At 53.4% G+C, this 22,755-nt stretch overlaps 1 protein-coding gene across 7 annotated transcripts in view; it reads left to right on the plus strand.

Annotated features, from left to right (window-relative positions):
• The window catches only part of PSIP1 (PC4 and SRSF1 interacting protein 1), an 828,776-nt gene extending 807,136 nt beyond the window's left edge, over nt 1-21,640 (plus strand). For all 7 annotated transcript variants that reach the window (XM_069626044.1, XM_069626047.1, XM_069626045.1 and 4 more), the window contains one exon: nt 20,809-21,640. In XM_069626044.1, the coding sequence (XP_069482145.1) occupies nt 20,809-20,875 (67 nt within the window). In that variant the 3' untranslated portion in view covers nt 20,876-21,640. The remainder of the gene's footprint in view (nt 1-20,808) is intronic.
• Nucleotides 21,641-22,755: the final 1,115 nt, after the last annotated feature.

The raw sequence follows: 22,755 nt of genomic DNA on the forward strand, positions 1-22,755 counted from the left end.
AGCGCCGCGCCGTACTCACCAGTCTTCACAGCATCCTTCGGGTCAGCGCTGCCTCCATCATTTCTTCGCCGAACTTCGGCACCTAGAAGACAAAAGAAAACCACAAGGTGAGCCGAGGCAACCAACAAATATAATTCTCACCACCATAGACTTACCTGATTTACCACCGGAGGCATCCTTTTGTGACTCTCCATATTTTCACGTGCCGCATCTGTAAAGAGAGACAAAACACATTTTCCACGTGCAACATTTACCGACAGCGCTGGGTAATACAGACTCTTACCTGAGCGCCACCAGCTGCTACAAGAGCATCTTTTCACGAGCCAGCTGCAAGACAAGAAAGGAAGTGGGAACAAGAGTGAACATCGGGCATATTGAACTCTATGAACTTAATACTTACTGGTCCTCACCAGGAACCTCAGAGTCAATATTCTCCGGAACTCTCCCGAGCCTTCAAACCAGTGAAGTAACTGGAATCGACGCGCCCCTGCAAATCCACGCAGGATGGAGAACTCACCTTTCAAGAATATAAGGTTAGATTGCTGTGAGGGCATTTTGGAGGTGATTAGTTGGGGAGGACTATGGGGGTGCCATCACTTGAATCCACAAGTGGCTAAATCCATCGCTCCACTTGCAGGAGAATATTTCTACGGGTTAAGCAGACAAGATTAGGTGGGCATATCCAGTCAGTCATCGCTGCACTACGCATCACATGGGTGGAGACCGCAGCTGTCCGGGTCCGACCGACGCTGCTGTGGGAGCCAGGTGAGCGTAACAAAAATGTTCTAGAAATGGGGACACCCCCAGGTGGACCTCTTTGCCTCATGGGACAACAGGAAATGCTAACTGTTGATTCGTGGCAGGGTCAGGGACCGGACTCCCTGGGTGATGCATTCCAGATTCAGTTGGACGGAATGACAGCATGCGCCTTCCCGCCCACTCCATTGATACACAGGGTGATATGCAAGATCAAGGAATCTCGCCACCTCTGCATCATTCTAATAGCACCATTGTGGGCGGCCAGGCCAGGCAATGGTTCTCGAAGCTGTTCAGCCTCTCGGAGAGGCCGCCCATTCACCTCTCGACGGGCCAAGCACATCTTCTGGTGCAGCAGGGGGGCATGGCCATCCAACCCGCGCCACAGAAACTCGCCCTCACAGCGTGGTTCGTGAACAGGTAACGCTAGGTCACCTCCACCTCTCCCAGGCTAATCTAGAGATCATACAGAGCAAGTCTACCAGGGCCCAGCATAGAAGCAAGAAGACCAGGTTCTGCCACTGGGTAGACTCAAATGGTATCAACCCCCTTGTGTGTACCTTGATGACTTGCTCTCCTTCTTGGCGCGCCTCGCCCACTCTGGCGTGCAGGTGGACACTTGCCACACTTACCTGGCAGCCATTGGAGCTTACAGAAACTCAGGAGAGATCTTTTCCTCTTCCAACCCGATTGTCAGGAAACATTTGACAGGACTCGCCAGGCTCTTCCCGCCCATCAAGAGGCCTCACCCTGTGTGGGACCTCAACATAGTTTTGTGTGCCCTGGCGCACAAACCATTTGAACCAATGGCGTCCGCGGACATCAGGCTGGTCACCATTAAGACGGCCTTGCTAGTAGGCCTTACCTCGGCTCGCAGAATCGGCGAAATACAGGCGCTGGTCGCCTCAGAGCCATATACTATATTCCACGGGGGTAAAGTAGTCCTGCGGACACACCCAGCATTTTTGCCCAAGGTGCCTTCCGCATTCCATCTGAACAAAGAAATAGTGCTACCTATGTTTTTTGCCAAGGCCAAAGACGAGGCACTGAGAGTTCTGCACTGCCTTGAACTTCTACTTGGACAGGACCAAGGGCTTCCGCAAGTCGGATGCACTTTTTGTCACTGTTACGCTCACCTGGTTCCACGGGGGCGCCACCCAGCAATCGGTGTCCAGGTAGCCCTCCCTGCGATGCCCAGTAGTGACCAGCAGAAGAATCCTGCCAGAAATACAGGTAAACAATGTTTAGGACCGGGTAACTGGGATTAACAGCCTCCCACCACCTGGTATGTCTGCGGTCCCTCTGGGCTTCCTCTCACCTTGTTCTTGGTGTTGGCGGGTTCTCTGTCCTGCTGTCTCGGCAGTGGTGCGTGGTGCTTTGCGGGCAATGCCGGTCGAGTAACTTCACTGATGCCGGCCCGACGTGAGTCTTTCAGGTAGGTCTTATTGCTATGATGTTTTGCTGTCCTAGCATGCCTTTCTGGAATTAACAATGTCTTTTTTTTTTCTCTTCCTTAGGTGCGTGGAAGTCCAATTTGTGGCGAAGATTGGATTCGGGGCTCGCTGGTAAGTATTAGCTTTTTTGGAGCGCCTAGACGCGGCGAGTTGGTGCTTAACGCAGCGCTAAGGTGCCTTGCCTTTGCTAACCTGTTATCTTTTGTCTTCACAGGTCGCGGTGCTCCTCCGGAGTGTAGAATTCCAGAGATGTTGCGGAATGAAGTGCGAGTGGGAAGGTAAGCCTTTTGGCGGAGTTCGTCAACTGTGTAAAATGTCTAAAGCCTTGTCTTTCCCTTTCTGCAGATCCGTCGATCCGAAGGAGCGCTGGTTCCAGGATGCCGGTCGGAAGAGCTGAGAACCGCTAATGATGGGATTCAGGTAAGCTGCAACCTTTTCTAACAATGTCTTCTTTCTTTTTCTGCAGATGCTGTTTATCCGAGGTTCGTGGCTGAAGCTGAACGCAATGAGCGTCACGTTGCAGTATTGCAAACTAGCGCGAAGCGTGTCAGTCCAGTCGGGCGTGGTTTAAATAGCTTCAAGAAAGAAGTCCAGGTAAAAGAGTTCCAAGGTGCCACACCCAAACCATCCTTCTGCAAGCCAGGTTCCAAGAAGCCTGATTCTGTGGATGCTTCCACATTGAATGACTAACAAAAAGTAGTTCCAAAGCATAAACTCATTAATTCTCCAGCATGGGGTCTGGCATGGATTCACATGCTCATGAATATTCCCCGTCGTCAGGCTGGGAATCCTCGGTAAAGAAAAAACCAGTATCAGTTTCGTTTCTGATCTGTCTTTCGTAGTAATAACCAATCACTGGTCTCTGCGTCATACTGACCACAGCCAATGATTGCCCTCTACCTAAGCACCGCCTCTGGCAGCCATCTTCAGATTTTTACCGCACGTTCATGTGTTGGGATCCTCGTGCTATTGCTCTCGAGCGTTAGTGCTATTTTTCGCGCTTTTTTCACAAAAACTTCGATTCTTTCGGTCAAAAGAGCCTCAAGCTCCACCGATCCTACATCCGATCAACGGGGACCCGTGTCGGATTCGTCTGCGCCCCTCAAGGGTGAAGATTTCGTCGAGCTACACTTCGGAGGACTCCAGAAGCTTCTCAGGCCCGGTCTCGGAGATGGCCCAGGAGAAGGGAAGCTCGACGCCCGGAAAGCTGTTCAGGGTCTGCCCTGGATGCCAGCTGCAGAACGTCTTTAAGGAGGACGAACACTCTTTCTGCCTTTACTGCCTTCATGAGGACAAGACGCACGTGGAGAAGGACTGTGCGTTTTGCGGCAACATGTCGGAACGGACCATGAAGGACCGCCATCAACGTCTCGCCAACTGGCTGGAGGGTAAGAGCCCGTCTGGCGAGAAGAAGAAGAAATCCGAGCGGTCTTCTAAGACCTTTGAGGGCGCCCCGGCGACGGGGGCCCAACATAAGGCTAAGCACCGCGAGTCCGCTGGCACCGGGAGCGCCGAACGGTCGGGCTCTACGGGCGCCAGGCAGGGCGCACCCTCCCCGGCACCATCAACCACGAGCCAACGCTCTGGGTCGGGTAAGAGGAAGGCCGAGCACCCGGCGAAACTCCTGGGGAGGCCCCGGTCGAGCTCTAAGACAGAGGAGGAGCGTGGCAGTGCCCCCTCCTTCAAGGATAAGGCGGTGAGCGCACCTAAGGTGGTGAAGGCCTTGATCCATCCGACCAAGCCCTCTATCGAAACGGTCGCGGCGGCCCTGGCTCAGCCTGTGGAGGCTGCGCCAGTGGTGGCGACCTCGGGGCCCAGAATCTCCCTGCCTCCTCGGAGGGAGTCTTCTTTTGTGCCCATCGATAGGACCCCCGTGAAACCCTCCGTGGGGAAGAAGGGGGGGCAGGGCGTCGTCCTAGATTCGGCCTCAACCTCAGAAGAGGAGCTGATCGAGGTCTTAAGCCACGGCCTAGGCGTGGAAGAAGGCCAGCCCGTCGGAATGGACCCCGACGCAGGTGACGACGACGACGACATCGTCGAGGATACCGACGGGGCCCCTGCTCGCCCGTCGGATTCCCCTCTGCCAGCGCCGCAAGACAACTCGGCGGCCATTTTGTTGGCCATACAGTCCTTATGCTCCGAGATAAGGACGAGACTACCGTTACCGACGGAGGAACCTCTCCCGTCGGGGGATCCAGAACCGGGACCTTCTGGTGTTCCCCCTACCAAGAAAAGAAGGATCCATCCACCACCTCCTTTTCAACCGTCGCGCCCCGTCCAGCCCTCCTCCCCGTCCACCCGAGGGGATGATACGGGGACTGACACGGCAGCGACGGGTACGGACGACGAGGCATACGACGAGGATATTCCGTCGTCGCCTCCCGCCAGGGCTTCTCCGCCCGACGAGATCGGATCTTTCCACTCCATGATCTCCAGGGCTTCCGAGCTTTTCCAACTCTGCCCTGAGGAGAAGAAAAAGGAAGGCTTCCTTTATCAGCGGCGCGAGGCCAAGAGGAAGACGGTCCTCGCAGTGCCTCTGTTGGACGACATTTGGGATGAGGGCCTTTCCCTCCTCAAGAACCCTTCCACGACGCCAGCTAGAAGAGACCGGTACGAGAAAAAGTACCGGGTCCCGGACACGGCCCCCCTGTGCCTCCGGGCGCAGCCTACCCCGGATTCCGTCGTCTCCGCGGCAGCCAGGAAGAAAGCGGGGGGGGGGTGTGGCCTCCACATCGACTTCCCCGCCGGACGGCGAGGGAAAGAAATTGGATGCTATGGGACGTAGAGTCATCTCGTCGGCAGCGACGACGATTAAAGCGGCCAACGCCTTGGCTATCGTGGCTCGCTACGACAGGGAGCTCTGGTACAAGATAGCTCCCCTGCTGGATTTTCTGCCGGACGACAAGAGGGCGGAGGCCCTGGAGATCCTGCAGGAAGGTGAGGTGGCCTCGGACCACGCCATCACCGTGGCGACGGACATCGCCGACACTGGGTTCCGCCAGCTGGGCAACGGCGTTTGCCTTCGACGTCGTGGATGGCTCAAAGCTACGGACTTCCGGCAGGACGTCCAGACCAGAGTCCTGGACATGCCCTTCGACGGGAACAACCTGTTTGGGAAGACAGTGGACGATTCCCTTCAGGCCATCAAGGCGGATACTGAGACGGCCCGGGCCCTCGGAGTTCTGCAGCAACGTCGGACGCCCTTTCGGAGCAGCGGAGGCAAGGGCGCCTCCAGAGGTTCCGGCGGCGGTTCCGCTTCCTACCGTCAAGCGGCCCGCTCGTCGTCGCAAGAGGCCTACAGAGGACGAGGCAAGTCTAGCGGACCCCGCCGTCGTCGCCCAGGAGGTCAAGGCGGCAAGGCCGCGTCCAAGCAGGATTGAACCGGCTGTGGGGTCGGGCCCCCACCGGAGCACCCCGGTGGGAGGCCGGCTGGCGGGCTTCGTCAGCGTGTGGGAGTCCATCTCCACCGACCGTTGGGTGCTGGACGCCCTGGCCCGGGGCCACGCGCTCGAGTTTCAAAGAAGGTGCCCGCGCGTCCCCCCCGTGGCCAGGAAAGAACTTCACGTCCCTCAACTTCTCCTGGAGGTAAAGGCGATGCTCAGGAAGGGCGCCATCGAAATCGTCCCAAAGAGGCTTCGGGGCTCCGGAGTTTACTCGAGATACTTCCTCGTGAAGAAGAAGACGGGAGGATGGCGCCCCATCCTAGACCTCCGACGTCTGAACAACAGGTTCGTGGTCCAAGGGCGTCATTACCAGTTCAGAGCCCTCCCCTTCGGACTACGGTCGGCACCCAGGGTATTCACCAAGTGCCTCGCACCGGTGGCGGCGCAGCTGCGCCGCGAGGGGATCCACGTCTACCCCTACCTGGACGACTGGCTCATCCGCGCCAAGACGAGGGAGCTCGCCGTGGTTCACACGGCAAGGACCGTCCAACTCCTCACGGACCTGGGATTCTCCGTGAACTACGCCAAATCCCACCTGGTGCCCGTGCAAGTCGCACTGTTTCTGGGAGCGAGGCTCAACACAGTGTCCCTTCTGGCCTCCCCGTCGGAGGAGAGGACCAGGACCATCTTGGGCAAGGTGCAACGGATGTTGGTGGCCGACGCGGCCAAAGTGAGGTCCATCAAGTCCCTCCTCGGGATGATGTCTTCCTGCATCTACCTCATTCCCATGTGCAGGCTCCGGATGCGCCCGTTGCAAGAATTCCTGGATGCGCGCTGGATCCAGACGACGGGCAGCTTCGAGGAAAGGATCAAGCTCGACGAGAACTTCCGACGAGCGATACGGTGGTGGGGCACCCGCGCGCATCTGACGGCGGGCATGGACTTCCAGACCCCAGCCCACCAGGAGACTGTGACTACGGATGCCTCCCTGGAAGGGTGGGGAGCGCACACCGAAAATCTGCACGCAAAGGGACTCTGGCTCCCGACGGAGAAGTCCCTGCATATCAACGTCCTGGAGGTCCCTGCAGTGTTTTGGGCCCTCAGGTCCTTCCTTCCGTCCCTCAAGGGCAAGGTGGTGAGGATCTTCACCGACAACACCACCATGTTTTACATCAGGAAACAGGGCGGAACCAGGTCCCCAGCGCTGTCCAAGGAGGCGCAGGACCTGTGGCATTGGGCCGTCGCCCAAAGGATTTTTCTGGTGCCGTTTCATCTGGCAGGGATAAAAAACACCATCGCCGACTCACTCAGCAGGGAGCTGCGCTCGTGCCACGAGTGGGAACTACGGCAGGATCTGGTGGATCGACTCTTCCGACGGTGGGGCACACCCCAGATCGACCTGTTCGCGACGGCGACGAACACCAAGTGCCGGAGGTTCGCCAGCAGGTTTCCCCAGACGAGGAGCATAGGCGATGCTTTCTCGTTCCCCTGGGAGGGCCTGTTCCTCTACGCGTTCCCTCCCTTGCCTCTGCTAATCCGGCTAGTCAACCTGCTCAAGAGGTCACGGTGCAGGATGATCCTCGTCGCACCCTCGTGGCCGAGGCAGAGATGGTTCCCGGACCTTCTGGACTTGTCAGCGTCCCCGCCGATCAAGCTGCCGGCGGACGCGGATCTGCTCTCCAGGGAAGGAGGCGCCATCCTCCACCACGACCCGAAGTCGCTGAACTTGCAGGCCTGGCTCCTGCAGCGCTAGAGTTTGGAGGATACGACATACCGGCCGACTGCAGAGAGGTTCTTGCAAAGGCCAGGGCGTCCTCGACTCTTAAATGCTACGGACACAAATGGAAGAGGTTCTCTGTCTGGTGCCACGCACAGAAGATTAACCCTCTACGGATTACGGCTCCCCAAGTACTGCCGTACCTGCTGACGCTGGCCAAAGCTGGCCTGGCACACGCGTCCATCAAGATTCATCTTGCTGCGATCTCCCGATACACCAGAACCACGGGGCGGACGTCCTTGTGGTCTCATCGCCTGGTGAAAGAGTTCATGAAGGGACTGTTCAGATCGTTCCCGCCGGTGAAGGCTCCGGCCCCGGCGTGGGAGCTCAACGTGGTGCTGACCAAGCTCATGGGACCTCCGTTCGAGCCTCTGCACTCGGCTCCGTTGAAGTTTCTATCGTGGAAAACTGCTTTTCTTGTGGCCATCACCTCCGCACGACGAGTGGGAGAGATCCAGGCCCTTTCCTGCAAGGCCCCGTACTTGACTTTCCACGACACGAGGGTAGTGCTCAGGACGCACCCCTCCTTCATGCCCAAGGTACCGTCGGACTTCCATCTCAACGAACCCTTGGTGTTGCCTGTATTCTTCCCGTCGCCTTCGTCGCCGGCTGAGAGGACTTTGCACTCGCTGGATGTAGCTAGAGCGCTGAAGTTCTACGTGGACCGCACGAAGTGTTTTCGGAAGACGTCACAACTCTTTGTGAACTTTGGACCTGTCAATCAGGGGAAGGCTCTCTCGAAGGCTTCCATTTCCAGATGGCTCTCCGGCTGTATCATGTACTGTCATCGGTTGGCAAACCGACCTCTGCCCGGCCGTCCGAGAGCCCATTCCACCAGAGCGATCGCAGCTACCACGGCGTTCCTTTCTGGTGTGCCCCTGCTGGACATATGCAGGGCTGCTACGTGGAGGTCGACGCACACCTTCACGAAGTTCTACTGCGTCGATCGGGATTCCAGGGAGGAGTCCAGGGTCGGCCAAGCAGTGCTGCGCAACCTGTTCGCCTGAGGTGAGCCTGGTGAGGAGGTAAGATGCTTAATGTTGAGTTTGATGCTATGCTTAATGTTGAGCCTTTGCCACCTCCCGTGGTTGTGCATGTGTATACTGCTATGTATTCTTTATTCATGAGCATGTGAATCCATGCCAGACCCCATGCTGGAGAAGGAACAAGTTACTTACCTGTAACTGTTGTTCTCCAGCATGGGTCTGGCATGGATTCACATGCGAACCCTCCCGCCTACCCCTCTGCGGCTCTTCACTTGGTCATACTGCCACTTCACGTGCTTCCAAATCTGAAGATGGCTGCCAGAGGCGGTGCTTAGGTAGAGGGCAGTCATTGGCTGTGGTCAGTATGACGCAGAGACCAGTGATTGGTTATTACTACGAAAGACAGATCAGAAACGAAACTGATACTGGTTTTTTCTTTACCGAGGATTCCCAGCCTGACGACGGGGAATATTCATGAGCATGTGAATCCATGCCAGACCCATGCTGGAGAACAACAGTTACAGGTAAGTAACTTGTTCCGTATGAGCCTGGCCCCAACAAGGCCTCGGTTGGGATTTAGAGGAGACTGGGGTCAAGGCCAGGGGGGCTTCGGAGTAAGGGTCGTGACAGCACCCCCCCCCCCCAAAAAAACCCTTCCAATCTATTATAGTATAGCTTGCCCCTAGAGTACTTAGAATCCAGTATACTTTTAATTTCAAATTCTGGTTCCCCGTCGACAATGGGTTTAGGTGCCGTTCCAATACGTGTGCCAGGTTGCATCGGTTTTACCAGGGACACATGGAATACTGGGTGGATACGTAGATTGGATGGCAAATCTAATTTGATGGCCGCTGGATTGATAATTGCCTTGATAGTATAGGGGCCCACATACTTAGGTTGAAAGGTCGGGGTTCCTTTGATGGGCATAAATCTGGTGGCTAACCAGACCTTGTCTCCTACTTGATAAGTGGGGGCCGTAGTCCTGTGTTGGTCGGCAAATTGTTTTTGTTTGTCTTTGGCGTGTGTTAGATGTTCTTTGGCCTTTTTAAAAGCTTGAGTGATGTTGGTGTGAAGGGTTACTACTGCGGGCATTTCTAATCTGGTTGGGAGGTCCAATTCCGAGGTACGCGGGTGTCTGCCATAAAGAGTATAAAAGGGCGTTTGTCCTGTGCTGGAATGTAAGGAGTTGTATAAGCGTACTCGGCTTTCTCCAGCATGGGGTCTGGCATGGATTCACATGCTCATGAATATTCCCCGTCGTCAGGCTGGGAATCCTCGGTAAAGAAAAAACCAGTATCAGTTTCGTTTCTGATCTGTCTTTCGTAGCAATAACCAATCACTGGTCTCTGCGTCATACTGACCACAGCCAATGACTGCCCTCTACCTAAGCACCGCCTCTGGCAGCCATCTTCAGATTTTTACCGCACGTTCATGTGTTGGGATCCTCGTGCTATTGCTCTCGAGCGTTAGTGCTATTTTTTCGCGCTTTTTTCACAAAAACTTCGATTCTTCGGTCAAAGAGCCTCAAGCTCCACCGATCCTACATCCGATCTACGGGGACCCGTGTCGGATTCATCTGTGCCCCTCAAGGGTGAAGATTTCGTCGAGCTACGCTTCGGAGGACTCCAGAAGCTTCTCAGGCCCGGCCTCGGAGATGGCCCAGGAGAAGGGAAGCTCGACGCCCGGAAAGCTGTTCAGGGTCTGCCCTGGATGCCAGCTGCAGAACGTCTTTAAGGAGGACGAACACTCTTTCTGCCTTTACTGCCTTCATGAGGACAAAACGCACGTGGAGAAGGACTGTGCGTTTTGCGGCAACATGTCGGAACGGACCATGAAGGACCGTCATCAACGTCTCGCCAACTGGCTGCAGGGTAAGAGCCCGTCTGGCGAGAAGAAGAAGAAATCCGAGCGGTCTTCTAAGACCTTTGAGGGCGCCCCGGCGACGGGGGCCCAACATAAGGCCAAGCACCGCGAGTCCGCTGGCACCGGGAGCGCCGAACGGTCGGGCTCTACGGGCGCCAGGCAGGGCGCACCCTCCCCGGCACCATCAACCACGAGCCAACGCTCTGGGTCGGGTAAGAGGAAGGCCGAGCACCCGGCGAAGCTCCTGGAGAGGCCCCGGTCGAGCTCGAAGGCAGAGGAGGAGCGTGGCAGTGCCCCCTCCCTCAAGGACAAGGCGGTGAGCGCACCTAGGGTGGTGAAGGCCTTGATCCATCCGACCAAGCCCTCTATCGAAACGGTCGCGGCGGCCCTGGCCCAGCCTGTGGAGGCTACTCCAGTGGTGGCGACCTCAGGGCCCAGAATCTCCCTGCCTCCTCGGAGGGAGTCTTCTTTTATGCCCATCGATAGGACCCCCGTGAAACCCTCCGTGGAGAAGAAGGGGGGGCAGGGCGTCGTCGTAGATTCGGCCTCAACCTCAGAAGAAGAGCTGGTCGAGGTCTTAAGCCACGGCCTAGGCGTGGAACAAGACCAGCCCGTCGGAATGGGTCCCGACGCAGGCGACGACGACGACATCGTCGAGGATGCCGACGGGGCCCCTGCTCGCCCGTCGGATTCCCCTCTGCCAGCGCCGCGAGACAACTCGGCGGCCATTTTGTTGGCCATACAGTCCTTATGCACTGAGATAAGGACGAGGCTACCGTTACCGACGGAGGAACCTCTCCCGTCGGGGGATCCAGAACCGGGACCTTCTGGTGTTCCCCCTGCCAAGAAAAGAAGGATCCATCCTCCACCTCCTTTTCAACCGTCGCGCCCCGTCCAGCCCTCCTCCCCGTCCACCCGAGGGGATGATACGGGGACTGACACGGCAGCGACGGGTACGGACGACGAGGCATACGACGAGGATTTTCCGTCGTCGCCCCCCACCAGGGCTTCTCCGCCCGACGAGATCGGATCTTTCCATTCCATGATCTCCAGGGCTTCCGAGCTTTTTCAACTCTGCCCCGAGGAGAAGAAAAAGGAAGGCTTCCTTTATCAGCGGCGCGAGGCCAGGAGGAAGACGGTCCTCGCAGTGCCTCTGTTGGACGACATTTGGGATGAGGGCCTTTCCCTCCTCAAGAACCCTTCCACGACGCCAGCTAGAAGAGACCGGTACGAGAAGAAGTACCGGGTCCCGGACACGGCCCCCCTATGCCTCCGGGCGCAGCCTACCCCGGACTCCGTCGTCTCCGCGGCGGCCAGGAAGAAAGCGGGGGGGGGTGCGGCCTCCACATCGACTTCCCCGCCGGACGGCGAGGGAAAGAAATTGGATGCTATGGGACGTAGAGTCATCTCGTCGGCAGCGACGACGATTAAAGCGGCCAACGCCTTGGCTATCGTGGCCCGCTACGACAGGGAGCTCTGGTACAAGATGGCTCCCCTGCTGGATTTTCTGCCGGACGACAAGAGGGCTGAGGCCCTTGAGATCCTCCAGGAAGGGGAAGTGGCTTCGGACCACGCCATCACCGTGGCGACGGACATCGCCGACGCTGGGTTCCGCCAGCTAGGCAACGGCGTTTGCCTTCGACGTCGTGGATGGCTCAAAGCTACGGATTTTCGGCAGGACGTCCAGACCAGAGTCCTGGACATGCCCTTCGACGGGAACAACCTGTTTGGGAAGACGGTAGACGATTCCCTCCAGGCCATCAAGGCGGATACTGAGACGGCCCGGGCCCTGGGAGTCCTGCAGCAACGACGGACGCCCTTTCGGAGCGGCGGAGGCAAGGGCGCCTCCAAAGGTTCCGGTGGCGGTTTCGCTTCCTACCGTCAAGCGGCCCGCTCGTCGTCGCAAGAGGCCTACAGAGGACGAGGCAAGTCTAGCGGACCCCGCCGTCGTCGCCAAGGAGGTCAAGGCGGCAAGGCCGCGTCCAAGCAGGATTGAACCGGCCGTGGGGTCGGGCCCCCACCGAAGCACCCCGGTGGGAGGCCGGCTGGCGGGCTTCGTCAGCGTGTGGGAGTCCATCTCCACCGACCGTTGGGTGCTGGACGCCCTGGCCCGGGGCCACGCGCTCGAGTTTCAAAGAAGGTGCCCGCGCGTCCCCCCCCGTGGCCAGGAGAGAACTTCACGTCCCTCAACTTCTCCTGGAGGTAAAGGCGATGCTCAGAAAGGGCGCCATCGAACTCGTCCCAAAGAGGCTTCGGGGCTCCGGAGTCTACTCGCGATACTTCCTCGTGAAGAAGAAGACGGGAGGATGGCGCCCCATCCTAGACCTGCGACGGCTGAACAAGTTCATCAAGGCGCAGAAGTTCCGGATGGTCACCTTACAGCACGTCCTGGGTCAACTGGAGGAAGGAGACTTCCTGTCGTCGTTGGATTTGGAGGATGCCTACTTCCACATTCCAATCCTAAAGGGGCACCGAAAATTCCTCAGGTTCGTGGTCCAAGGGCGTCATTACCAGTTCAAAGCCCTTCCCTTCGGACTGCGGTCGGCACCCAGGGTATTCACCAAGTGCCTCGCACCGGTGGCGGCGCAGCTGCGCCGCGAGGGGATTCACGTCTACCCCTACCTGGACGACTGGCTCATCCGCGCCAAGACGAAGGAGCTCGCCGTGGTCCACACGGCAAGGACCGTCCAACTCCTCACGGACCTGGGATTCTCCGTGAACTACACCAAATCCCACCTGGTGCCCGCGCAAGTCGCACTGTTTCTGGGAGCGAGGCTCGACACAGTGTCCCTTCTGGCCTCCCCGTCGGAGGAGAGGACCAGGACCATCTTGGGCAAGGTGCAACGGATGTTGGTGGCCGACGCGGCCAAAGTGAGATCCATCAAGTCCCTCCTCGGGATGATGTCTTCCTGCATCTACCTCATTCCCATGTGCAGGCTCCGGATGCGCCCGTTGCAAGAATTCCTGGATGCGCGCTGGATCCAGACGACGGGCAGCTTCGAAGAAAGGATCAAGCTCGACGAGAGTTTCCGGCGAGCGATACGGTGGTGGGGCACCCGCGCGCATCTGACGGCGGGCATGGACTTCCAGACCCCAGCCCACCAGGAGACTGTGACCACGGATGCCTCCCTGGAAGGGTGGGGAGCGCACACCGAAAATCTGCACGCGAGGGGACTCTGGCTCCCGACGGAGAAGTCCCTGCATATCAACGTCCTGGAGCTCCGTGCAGTGTTTTGGGCCCTCAGGTCCTTCCTTCCGTCCCTGAAGGGCAAGGTGGTGAGGATCTTCACCGACAACACCACCACCATGTTTTACATCAGGAAACAGGGCGGAACCAGGTCCCCAGCGCTGTCCAAGGAGGCGCAGGACCTGTGGCATTGGGCCGTCGCCCAAGGGATTTTTCTGGTGCCGTTTCATCTGGCAGGGATAAAAAACACCATCGCCGACTCACTCAGCAGGGAGCTGCGCTCGTGCCACGAGTGGGAACTACGGCAGGATCTGGTGGATCGCCTCTTCCGACGGTGGGGCACACCCCAGATCGACCTGTTCGCGACGGCGACGAACACCAAGTGCCGGAGGTTCGCCAGCAGGTTTCCCCAGACGAGGAGCATGGGCGATGCTTTCTCGTTCCCCTGGGAGGGCCTGTTCCTCTACGCGTTCCCTCCCTTGCCTCTGCTAATCCGGCTCGTCAACCAGCTCAAGAGGTCACGGTGCAGGATGATCCTCGTCGCACCTGCGTGGCCGAGGCAGATATGGTTCCCGGACCTTCTGGACTTGTCAGCGTCCCCGCCGATCAAGCTGCCGGCGGACGCAGACCTACTCTCCAGGGAAGGAGGCGCCATCCTCCACCACGACCCGAAGTCGCTGAACTTGCAGGCCTGGCTCCTGCAGCGCTAGAGTTTGGAGGATACGACATACCGGCCGATTGCAGAGAGGTTCTTGCAAAGGCCAGGGCGTCCTCGACTCTTAAATGCTACGGACACAAATGGAAGAGGTTCTCTGTCTGGTGCCACGCACAGAAGATTAACCCTCTACGGATTACGGCTCCCCAAGTACTGCCGTACCTGCTGACGCTGGCCAAAGCTGGACTGGCACACGCGTCCATCAAGATTCATCTTGCTGCGATCTCCCGATACACCAGAACCACGGGGCGGACGTCCTTGTGGTCTCATCGTCTGGTGAAAGAGTTCATGAAGGGACTATTCAGATCGTTCCCGCCGGTGAAGGCTCTGGCCCCGGCGTGGGAGCTCAACGTGGTGCTGACCAAGCTCATGGGACCTCCGTTCGAGCCTCTGCACTCGGCCCCGTTGAAGTTTCTATCGTGGAAGACAGCTTTTCTCGTGGCCATCACCTCCGCACGACGAGTGGGAGAGATCCAGGCCCTTTCCTGCAAGGCCCCGTACTTGACTTTCCACGACACGAGGGTAGTGCTCAGGACGCACCCCTCCTTCATGCCCAAGGTACCGTCGGACTTCCATCTCAACGAACCCTTGGTGTTACCTGTGTTCTTCCCGTCGCCTTCGTCGCCGGCTGAGAGGACTTTGCACTCGCTGGATGTAGCTAGAGCGCTGAAGTTCTACGTGGATCGCACGAAGGGTTTTCGGAAGACGTCACAACTCTTTGTGAACTTTGGACCTGTCAATCAGGGGAAGGCTCTCTCGAAGGCTTCCATCTCCAGATGGCTCTCCGGCTGTATCATGTACTGTCACCGGTTGGCAAACCGACCGCTGCCTGGCCGTCCGAGAGCCCATTCCACCAGAGCGATCGCAGCTACCACGGCGTTCCTATCTGGGGTGCCCCTGCTGGACATATGCAGGGCTGCTACGTGGAGGTCGACGCACACCTTCACGAAATTCTACTGCGTCGACCGGGATTCCAGGGAGGAGTCCAGGGTCGGCCAAGCAGTGCTGCGCAACCTGTTCGCCTGAGGTGAGCCTGGTGAGGAGGTAAGATGCTTAATGTTGAGTTGATGTGATGCTTAATGTTGAGCCTTTGCCACCTCCCGTGGTTGTGCATGTGTGTACTGCTATGTATTCTTTATTCATGAGCATGTGAATCCATGCCAGACCCCATGCTGGAGAAGGAACAAGTTACTTACCTGTAACTGTTGTTCTCCAGCATGGGTCTGGCATGGATTCACATGCGAACCCTCCCGCCTACCCCTCTGCGGCTCTTCACTTGGTCATACTGCCACTTCACGTGCTTCCAAATCTGAAGATGGCTGCCAGAGGCGGTGCTTAGGTAGAGGGCAGTCATTGGCTGTGGTCAGTATGACGCAGAGACCAGTGATTGGTTATTGCTACGAAAGACAGATCAGAAACGAAACTGATACTGGTTTTTTCTTTACCGAGGATTCCCAGCCTGACGACGGGGAATATTCATGAGCATGTGAATCCATGCCAGACCCATGCTGGAGAACAACAGTTACAGGTAAGTAACTTGTTCCATCCATAGCAAGTCTTTCCAGTCTCTTAGCTCGTGATGTAACATACACCGCAGAAACTGCTCTAGGGTCTGGTTGGTCCTTTCAGTCTGGCCGTCTGTTTGAGGGTGATGGCTAGTGGATAGTCGAACGTCAATTTGTGCCATAGCACAGAACTTCCTCCAAAAGTTAGAAACGAACTGACTACCTCGATCGGAGATCAGGACTGACGGAAAGCCATGTAATTTAACAATATTGCGAACATGGATGCATCTGGAAGACCCATGAGTGGAATAAAGTGGGCCATTTTTGAGAATAGGTCGACAACTGCAAGAATGGTGTTAAACCCTTGACTGGTAGGTAGCTCAGTGATGAAATCGAGGGAAAGAGTGTGCCATGGTGCTGGAGTAATGTCCAAAGGTTTCAGAAGGCCAGATGGTTTGTTATTGCGATTTATTCTGTGTGCAGACTCCAAGACTGAATGTATTGGATGATATCTCTTTGCCAGGTGGGCCACCAGAAGTTCTGTTTAACCTTGGCTAAGGTTTTGGTCATTCTGGGATGTCCCTCCATTAGGGAGTCATGGTAACTTGAAATAACCTGTTGTTGTAAGTTCTTGGTGGGTATGTATAAGCGATTCTTGAAGAATGGTAATCGTTCTTGGACGGAATACTGTTCTCCTTGCGCTTGCCACGCAACGTAGGCATCCGGATTCATGCTCTGTTGAATTTCTTTTTTCAGTTCTGTGTGGGTTAAGGCAGTAGTAAGGCCTAAGAGCTTGTCTACTGGTATGATGGGGACTGGATCTGGAGCCGTATAAACCAAGTCATTAGTGTCAGTACGAGAAAGTGCGTCAGCCTTTCCATTCTTGACGCCGGGTCGAAACGTTATGACAAAATCATATTCGGTGAAGAAAAGAGCCCATCGCAGCTGGCGTGAAGATTGGGCTTTGGCTGTCTTAAGTATATTGCAGGTTTCGATGGTCTGTGATTACTGTAATGGTGTGTCTGGCTCCCAGAAGGTAGTGTCGCCAGGCTTTAAAGGCGGACTTGATTGCCAAGAGTTCTTTGTCTGTTATTGCATAATTTCTTTCTGGGGATGAGAACTTCTTTGACCAGAAGGCCACAGGATGTAACTGGCCAGTTTAGGGATCCTTTTGAGAGAGGACAGCTCCCATTGCTATACTGGAAGTGTCTGTTTCCATGATGTACGGGAGGTCTGGACGTGGATGTCGCAGGATTGGTGCGGAGGTGAACCTTTTTTTTAGTTCCTGAAAAGCCTTTTCTGCGTCTTCAGTCCAGGCGACTTTCTTATTTTTTCACAGTAATGCGGTGATTGGGTGTACAATTTGGGAGAAGTCTGGTATAAACCGGCGATAAAAGTTCGCAAACCCTAACATGCTTTGTACTCCTTTTAAAGACGTTGATGATGGCCATTTCAAAACGGCGTTGACTTTGTGCATGTCCATCTTGATGCCTCCGGGAGTAAGAATGAAGCCTAGAAACTCTACTCCGGTTACGTGAAAATGGCACTTTTCCATCTTGGCAAATAAACGATGTTCACGGAGTTTGGCGATGACTGAACGGGCATGTTTGACATGGTCTTGTTTGGAAGTTGAGTACACCAGGATTTCATCAATGTACACTAAGGCGCAGACATCAATTGGTGCTCTCAGGACGTCATTCATGAAGTATTGGAATGCTGCCGGTGCGTTGCATAACCCAAAGGGCGTGACTTGATATCCGAACAAACCATATTTAGTACGGAAAGCAGTTTTCCATTCGTCACCGCTTCTGACCCGAACCTGGTGATATGATCCCTGCATGTCCAATTTGGTGTAAATTTGAGCATCTTTGACCTGGTCCAGCATTTCCGGAATGAGTGGCAAAGGGTAACTGTTCAATGCGCGGTAGTCAATACAGGTCCTTAAGTCCCCTTCTTTTTTCGGTACGAAGAACAAAGGACTGGCTGCAGGGGACTTCGACGGACGGATTAATCCGTTTGCAAGGTATTGGTCTAAATAGGACTTCAGGTGAAGGTTTTCGGGTTCAGGTAGAGCATAGATTCTCCCACAGGGGACTTGGGCACCAGGGACAAGGTCGATTTGACAGTCATAGGGCCTGTGCTGTGGCAGGGTATTCGCCTGGTCCTTCTGGAATACATCCTGGAAATCACGGTATTCCTCAGGCAGATTACTGATTGCACCCAAGACAGATGTCGTTGTTCGGGGAGTTGTTGAACTACTACAAGCTGTCTTCTGTTCTTGGTAATAACAGGTTAGAGAACAGTCACTGGGGAAGGTTAATTTACTGCCTCGCCAGTTGAGCAACTAACCATGGCATCCCTAGTATAAGCCGAAATTGAGGCGCTTTGATGATGTCAAATGAAATGGGTTCTCTATGCCCATCCTGACACAGCAATGTTATTTCAGCTGTGCATTGGGTAACGGGTCCGGAAGCAATTTCAGTTCCATCTTCTGTAGTCACCTTATCAGTAGTCGGCTTGGAACATAAGGGGAGTCCCGTCTCTGCAACCAGATCCTGATCAATATAATTTCCGACTGCCCCACTGTCGATGTAAGCATCAATGGCATGCATTCTTGAGGACCGTTGGTTGTCGATTAGGATCACTGGTATTGCAAAGTGTGAGGTCGGTGGCTCCTTTCTCTCACTCGACAAACTGACCTCTACGTTTGTCGAGCTGGGTAGTTTTCCGACTTAGGTTCTTTTTCCTCATCTTTCTCAGTGGCCCCGACGACCTTCCTAGGGGGTTTTACTGGGCAGTCCTTCAGAAAGTGTCCTGATTTTCCACAGTACAGGCATAGTTGTTTCTGCCTTCTTTTGTCTCGCTCTTGTTTGGTTAACGGGGGTCGCACCACTCCCCCAAGTTGCATGGGCTCCACAGGGTTTTCTTGTGCACGAGTTACATTGTCTCTTGACCGAACATACACTGCCCGTGGATCCATTTTGGAGCGATCTGCTTTTCGGTCTTGTAGCCGATGATCTAATTGCACGACTAAGTTTATGAACTCTGAACAGTCTCGAGGGGGGGGTCCACTACTTGAGCTAGAACGTCTTTTATATCTCGCCTTAACCCCCGATGAAACAACGTGGTTCTCTTGTTTTCAGGCCACCTAGCTTCAGCGACCAGTCTGTTGAAAGTTGCGATGTACGTTACCAAATCCTGATTTCCCTGTCGGAGGGAAAGGAGTTCATTGTCCACTGCTTGTTCTCGAGTGTGACGGGCAAACAACTTCTCCATCTCCCTCTGAAATCCCCCAAAGTCATATAATATAGGATCATCATGGGTCACTAATGGTACTGACCACTCCGCTACCTCTCAAATACGATAGAACAAAGGCCACCTGAGCTTGGTCATTTGGAAATGCTCCTGGCCTGCAAAGAAATTGAAGGCGGCATTGAGTCATTAAAGAGGCATATTTCCGTGGATCGCCTGTAAATCGTTCCGGTGGGGCTAAAGGAATTGCTCCTGGTAGAGTAATTTGCACCGGACTTGAAGAAGCGGAAGGCAGTGTAGGGTTCTGCATCGTTGGATTGCCTCCTGGCAGAGGTGTCTGGCCTGCCTATGATTGCAAGTATTGTCTGCTAAGGTCTTCTGTGCGCTCCTTAGTCACAATTAAATCTCTTCGGAGAGCATTAATCTCCTGACGGGCAGATTGAACCTCGGCGCGTAATTCTCCTATCAGATGGGCCAATTGGTCTAGTTCTGAGGTTTCCATGGCGCCCCATGCCAGACCCATGGTGAAGAGCAAAGGTTACAGGTAAGTAACTTGTTCCGAACTGTACTTGTTTGTGAAGTCGAACTATGCTATTTACTCTAAGCAGGCCTTTGTGGTTAGTTCCACCTGTGCCTACATCAAAAACGTACAGAATAGCAATGTAAGAAGATTAATTATGCTCTAAACCAGCTCCCAACCTTGGTTAATAGAAGAGCATGGCTAAAGATCCCAGATAAAGGACATCTTTGTAGGCTATGTGGCTCTGAGCCAGAGACCGCACAATACCTTCTGACCAACTGCATTGAGTCTTGACAGTGTGATATTTTAAGTATGCACTAACTAGCTGCTGTTAAAGCTGGTAACGTTCGGAAATAAGTGGACCTCTAAGTCACCAAATCTTGTCCAATTGGAGGGTGTTCTGGCTGGCTCTGTCGATATGGAAAAACCACATATCTTTAATTAAAAAAGTGGGCCTAATGACACATCCCTTGTTTGGCTTTCTTGTTGGACCTAAATCTTAACCAGAATGTGAGCCTACATTTTTAGCAAATCTGGTCTGGAAATCCTGAAGGACAGTCTCATAAATTAGGTATGTGCTGGGCTCCAGTGTTTTTTATATATATATATATATCACAAGGCTGTTCTTTCCCGGTTACATATGTCCATATATTTTGTCAGTAAAAAAATGTATAGTCTGCAATTGTTTCTCGTATACATCGTGTACAATTCAGTTCATTTTGCCTTTGGGGTCAATGCAACATCAATTACCTTTTTTATTTAAATGTGTATATAGTGTTCCCTTCCACTTGTACTACGTATATAGTGTTCCCTTCCACTTGTACTACACGGGACACATTCTGTAAATTCTCTTAAGCTGATGTTCAGTTTGGAAGCTGCAATGATCGGAATGACCGGATCCAAATGTTCTTCAACACGGCTTGGCCAACATCTTGTCATGCTTGGGAATCTTCAGTGCATTTTATGGGAGTATGGCTGGATTGGAGAAAACTTGGATCAAGGACCCCTTTTCCTTTATAGTCACCTATCTGACATTTCACTCGCCTCATACGATATGATATGGCATTTATAACGCGCCTATACACAAGTGTTTCAAGGCGCGAGACGTGTACTATGTTGCTATACAAGACTTTGCAGGAACTGAAGTTATGAGGCTTTTCGTGCCAGTTTAAATATATTTTTAGTGTTGTAACACCGGCTCTGGCCTTGGTCACTACACGGAAGGGGTGATTTAGGGGCCTTATTTCACACATTTGTTTGATTATTATTCTTCAGAAAATGTTTGTAATGTGTTTTTTGCTCCATGAAACTTCCCAAACCGTGGAAACTTAACATACTAAGGTGACTGACAATATTGTAGGAGTGGCTTTGACTGACTTCCAATGTTTTTCTGTTCTTTTTCTTTTCCAGAAGGCCTGGTGGACTAAAATCTGAGCCTTCCAAACAAACTAATGAAGACTCCGGCTCTGAAAACTAACACCGCTAATGAAGACCTTGTATCAAAGCAACAACCACAAAGACCGAATTCTGACAGTTTTGCAGCTGAAAACTTTAAAGGCTGTTAGAAGTTTGAAATCGTTTTATAAGTAGTATTTTGATGTTTTAAAGAAACTTGTGTTTGACAGACACCCCAATTTATGTTGTGTGTTTGTAAAACAAAAGGTCCTTTCTTGGTTGTGCTTGTGCAGTATTGACAAACTACACAACTTTTAACTGTTGTACATGCAGGAATCAAACAGTATTCTATGTTATGGAGATTCTTGCTGTGGTATGTTACTTGCAGATTGTACTTCTGTGTGTAGGTAATGGTACCAAGAATTCCATGTATTTTTTTTTATATCAAACTGCATACATTGTATGCGTATACCCCTCCAAACACGGACACTTTACATTGTTAAATATTTTTGGGCATAAGTAACTTCTCATTTTTTCTTTTGCTGCTCTGTAAGAATGCAAAATAACTTTTATATGAATGTTTTTAGTCCTGTATCATGTGTACTCATTGTGTAATTGCTCTTTTTTAAAGATGTGTTTGTGAACTTGCAAACTTGTATTGTGTAATTGTATCCTGCTTTGTAAATAGATGTTTTACAACAAAAATTTGGTGTGTTCTTAAGGTGTTAAATTCTAGTGTGATTGATCTGAGAAAGTGAGGCATCTACATTAATCCATGCTTCACATGATGACCGCAGAGTTCCCAGAGATTTTATTGCACTGGCTGAAATAAATAAATATGATCCTATTGGACTTGTTCAATGGTGTCCTATGCAGAATACAAATGCACGACTCAATTGTGAACCATGTATCTCATTTTAGAAAGCTCCTCTTTTCTATTCCCACCACCACCCACTTCTTTTATCAGTTTTAATTCCCATGAACAAAACATCGAAGCTATCTTCATATATAATGAGTGTTTGCCATAATGCAATACCTTGACATTCCAACAATACATTGGCATTGCACATAATGCGTGTTCAGAATGGGCTAAACAAGAAGTGTGAGTACTTGAAGTGAAATGCAGTTGAGGAAATAAAAAGGCCTCCACATCTTGAATCATGTTAAATTTACACATGGGCTGGTCCCCATTGGCATGTTTTGCATATTACTGAAATTGCCCTAATTGGAAGCAAGTATGCAGTTTCTGATGTTGAAGCATGTAAGTCCAAGTCCAATATGAACCAAAAGCATTTGTGAATGTTCTTTAAGAATACCCAGAGCAAAATGTGTAGAGCCCCCGGGGAAGGGGGAGGGAGAGATTCTCCAGCATGGGGTCTGGCATGGATTCACATGCTCATGAATATTCCCCGTCGTCAGGCTGGGAATCCTCGGTAAAGAAAAAACCAGTATCAGTTTCGTTTCTGATCTGTCTTTCGTAGTAATAACCAATCACTGGTCTCTGCGTCATACTGACCACAGCCAATGACTGCCCTCTACCTAAGCACCGCCTCTGGCAGCCATCTTCAGATTTTTACCGCACGTTCATGTGTTGGGATCCTCGTGCTATTGCTCTCGAGCGTTAGTGCTATTTTTTCGCGCTTTTTACAAAAACTTCGATTCTTTCGGTCAAAAGAGCCTCAAGCTCCACCGATCCTACATCCGATCAACGGGGACCCGTGTCGGATTCATCTGTGCCCCTCAAGGGTGAAGATTTCGTCGAGCTACACTTCGGAGGACTCCAGAAGCTTCTCAGGCCCGGTCTCGGAGATGGCCCAGGAGAAGGGAAGCTCGACGCCCGGAAAGCTGTTCAGGGTCTGCCCTGGATGCCAGCTGCAGAACGTCTTCAAGGAGGACGAACACTCTTTCTGCCTTTACTGCCTTCATGAGGACAAGACGCACGTGGAGAAGGACTGTGCGTTT

Source organism: Ambystoma mexicanum, chromosome 6p (assembly GCF_040938575.1).
Source record: "Ambystoma mexicanum isolate Mex_15411 chromosome 6p, UKY_AmexF1_1, whole genome shotgun sequence".
Taxonomy (NCBI): Eukaryota; Metazoa; Chordata; class Amphibia; order Caudata; family Ambystomatidae; genus Ambystoma; species Ambystoma mexicanum.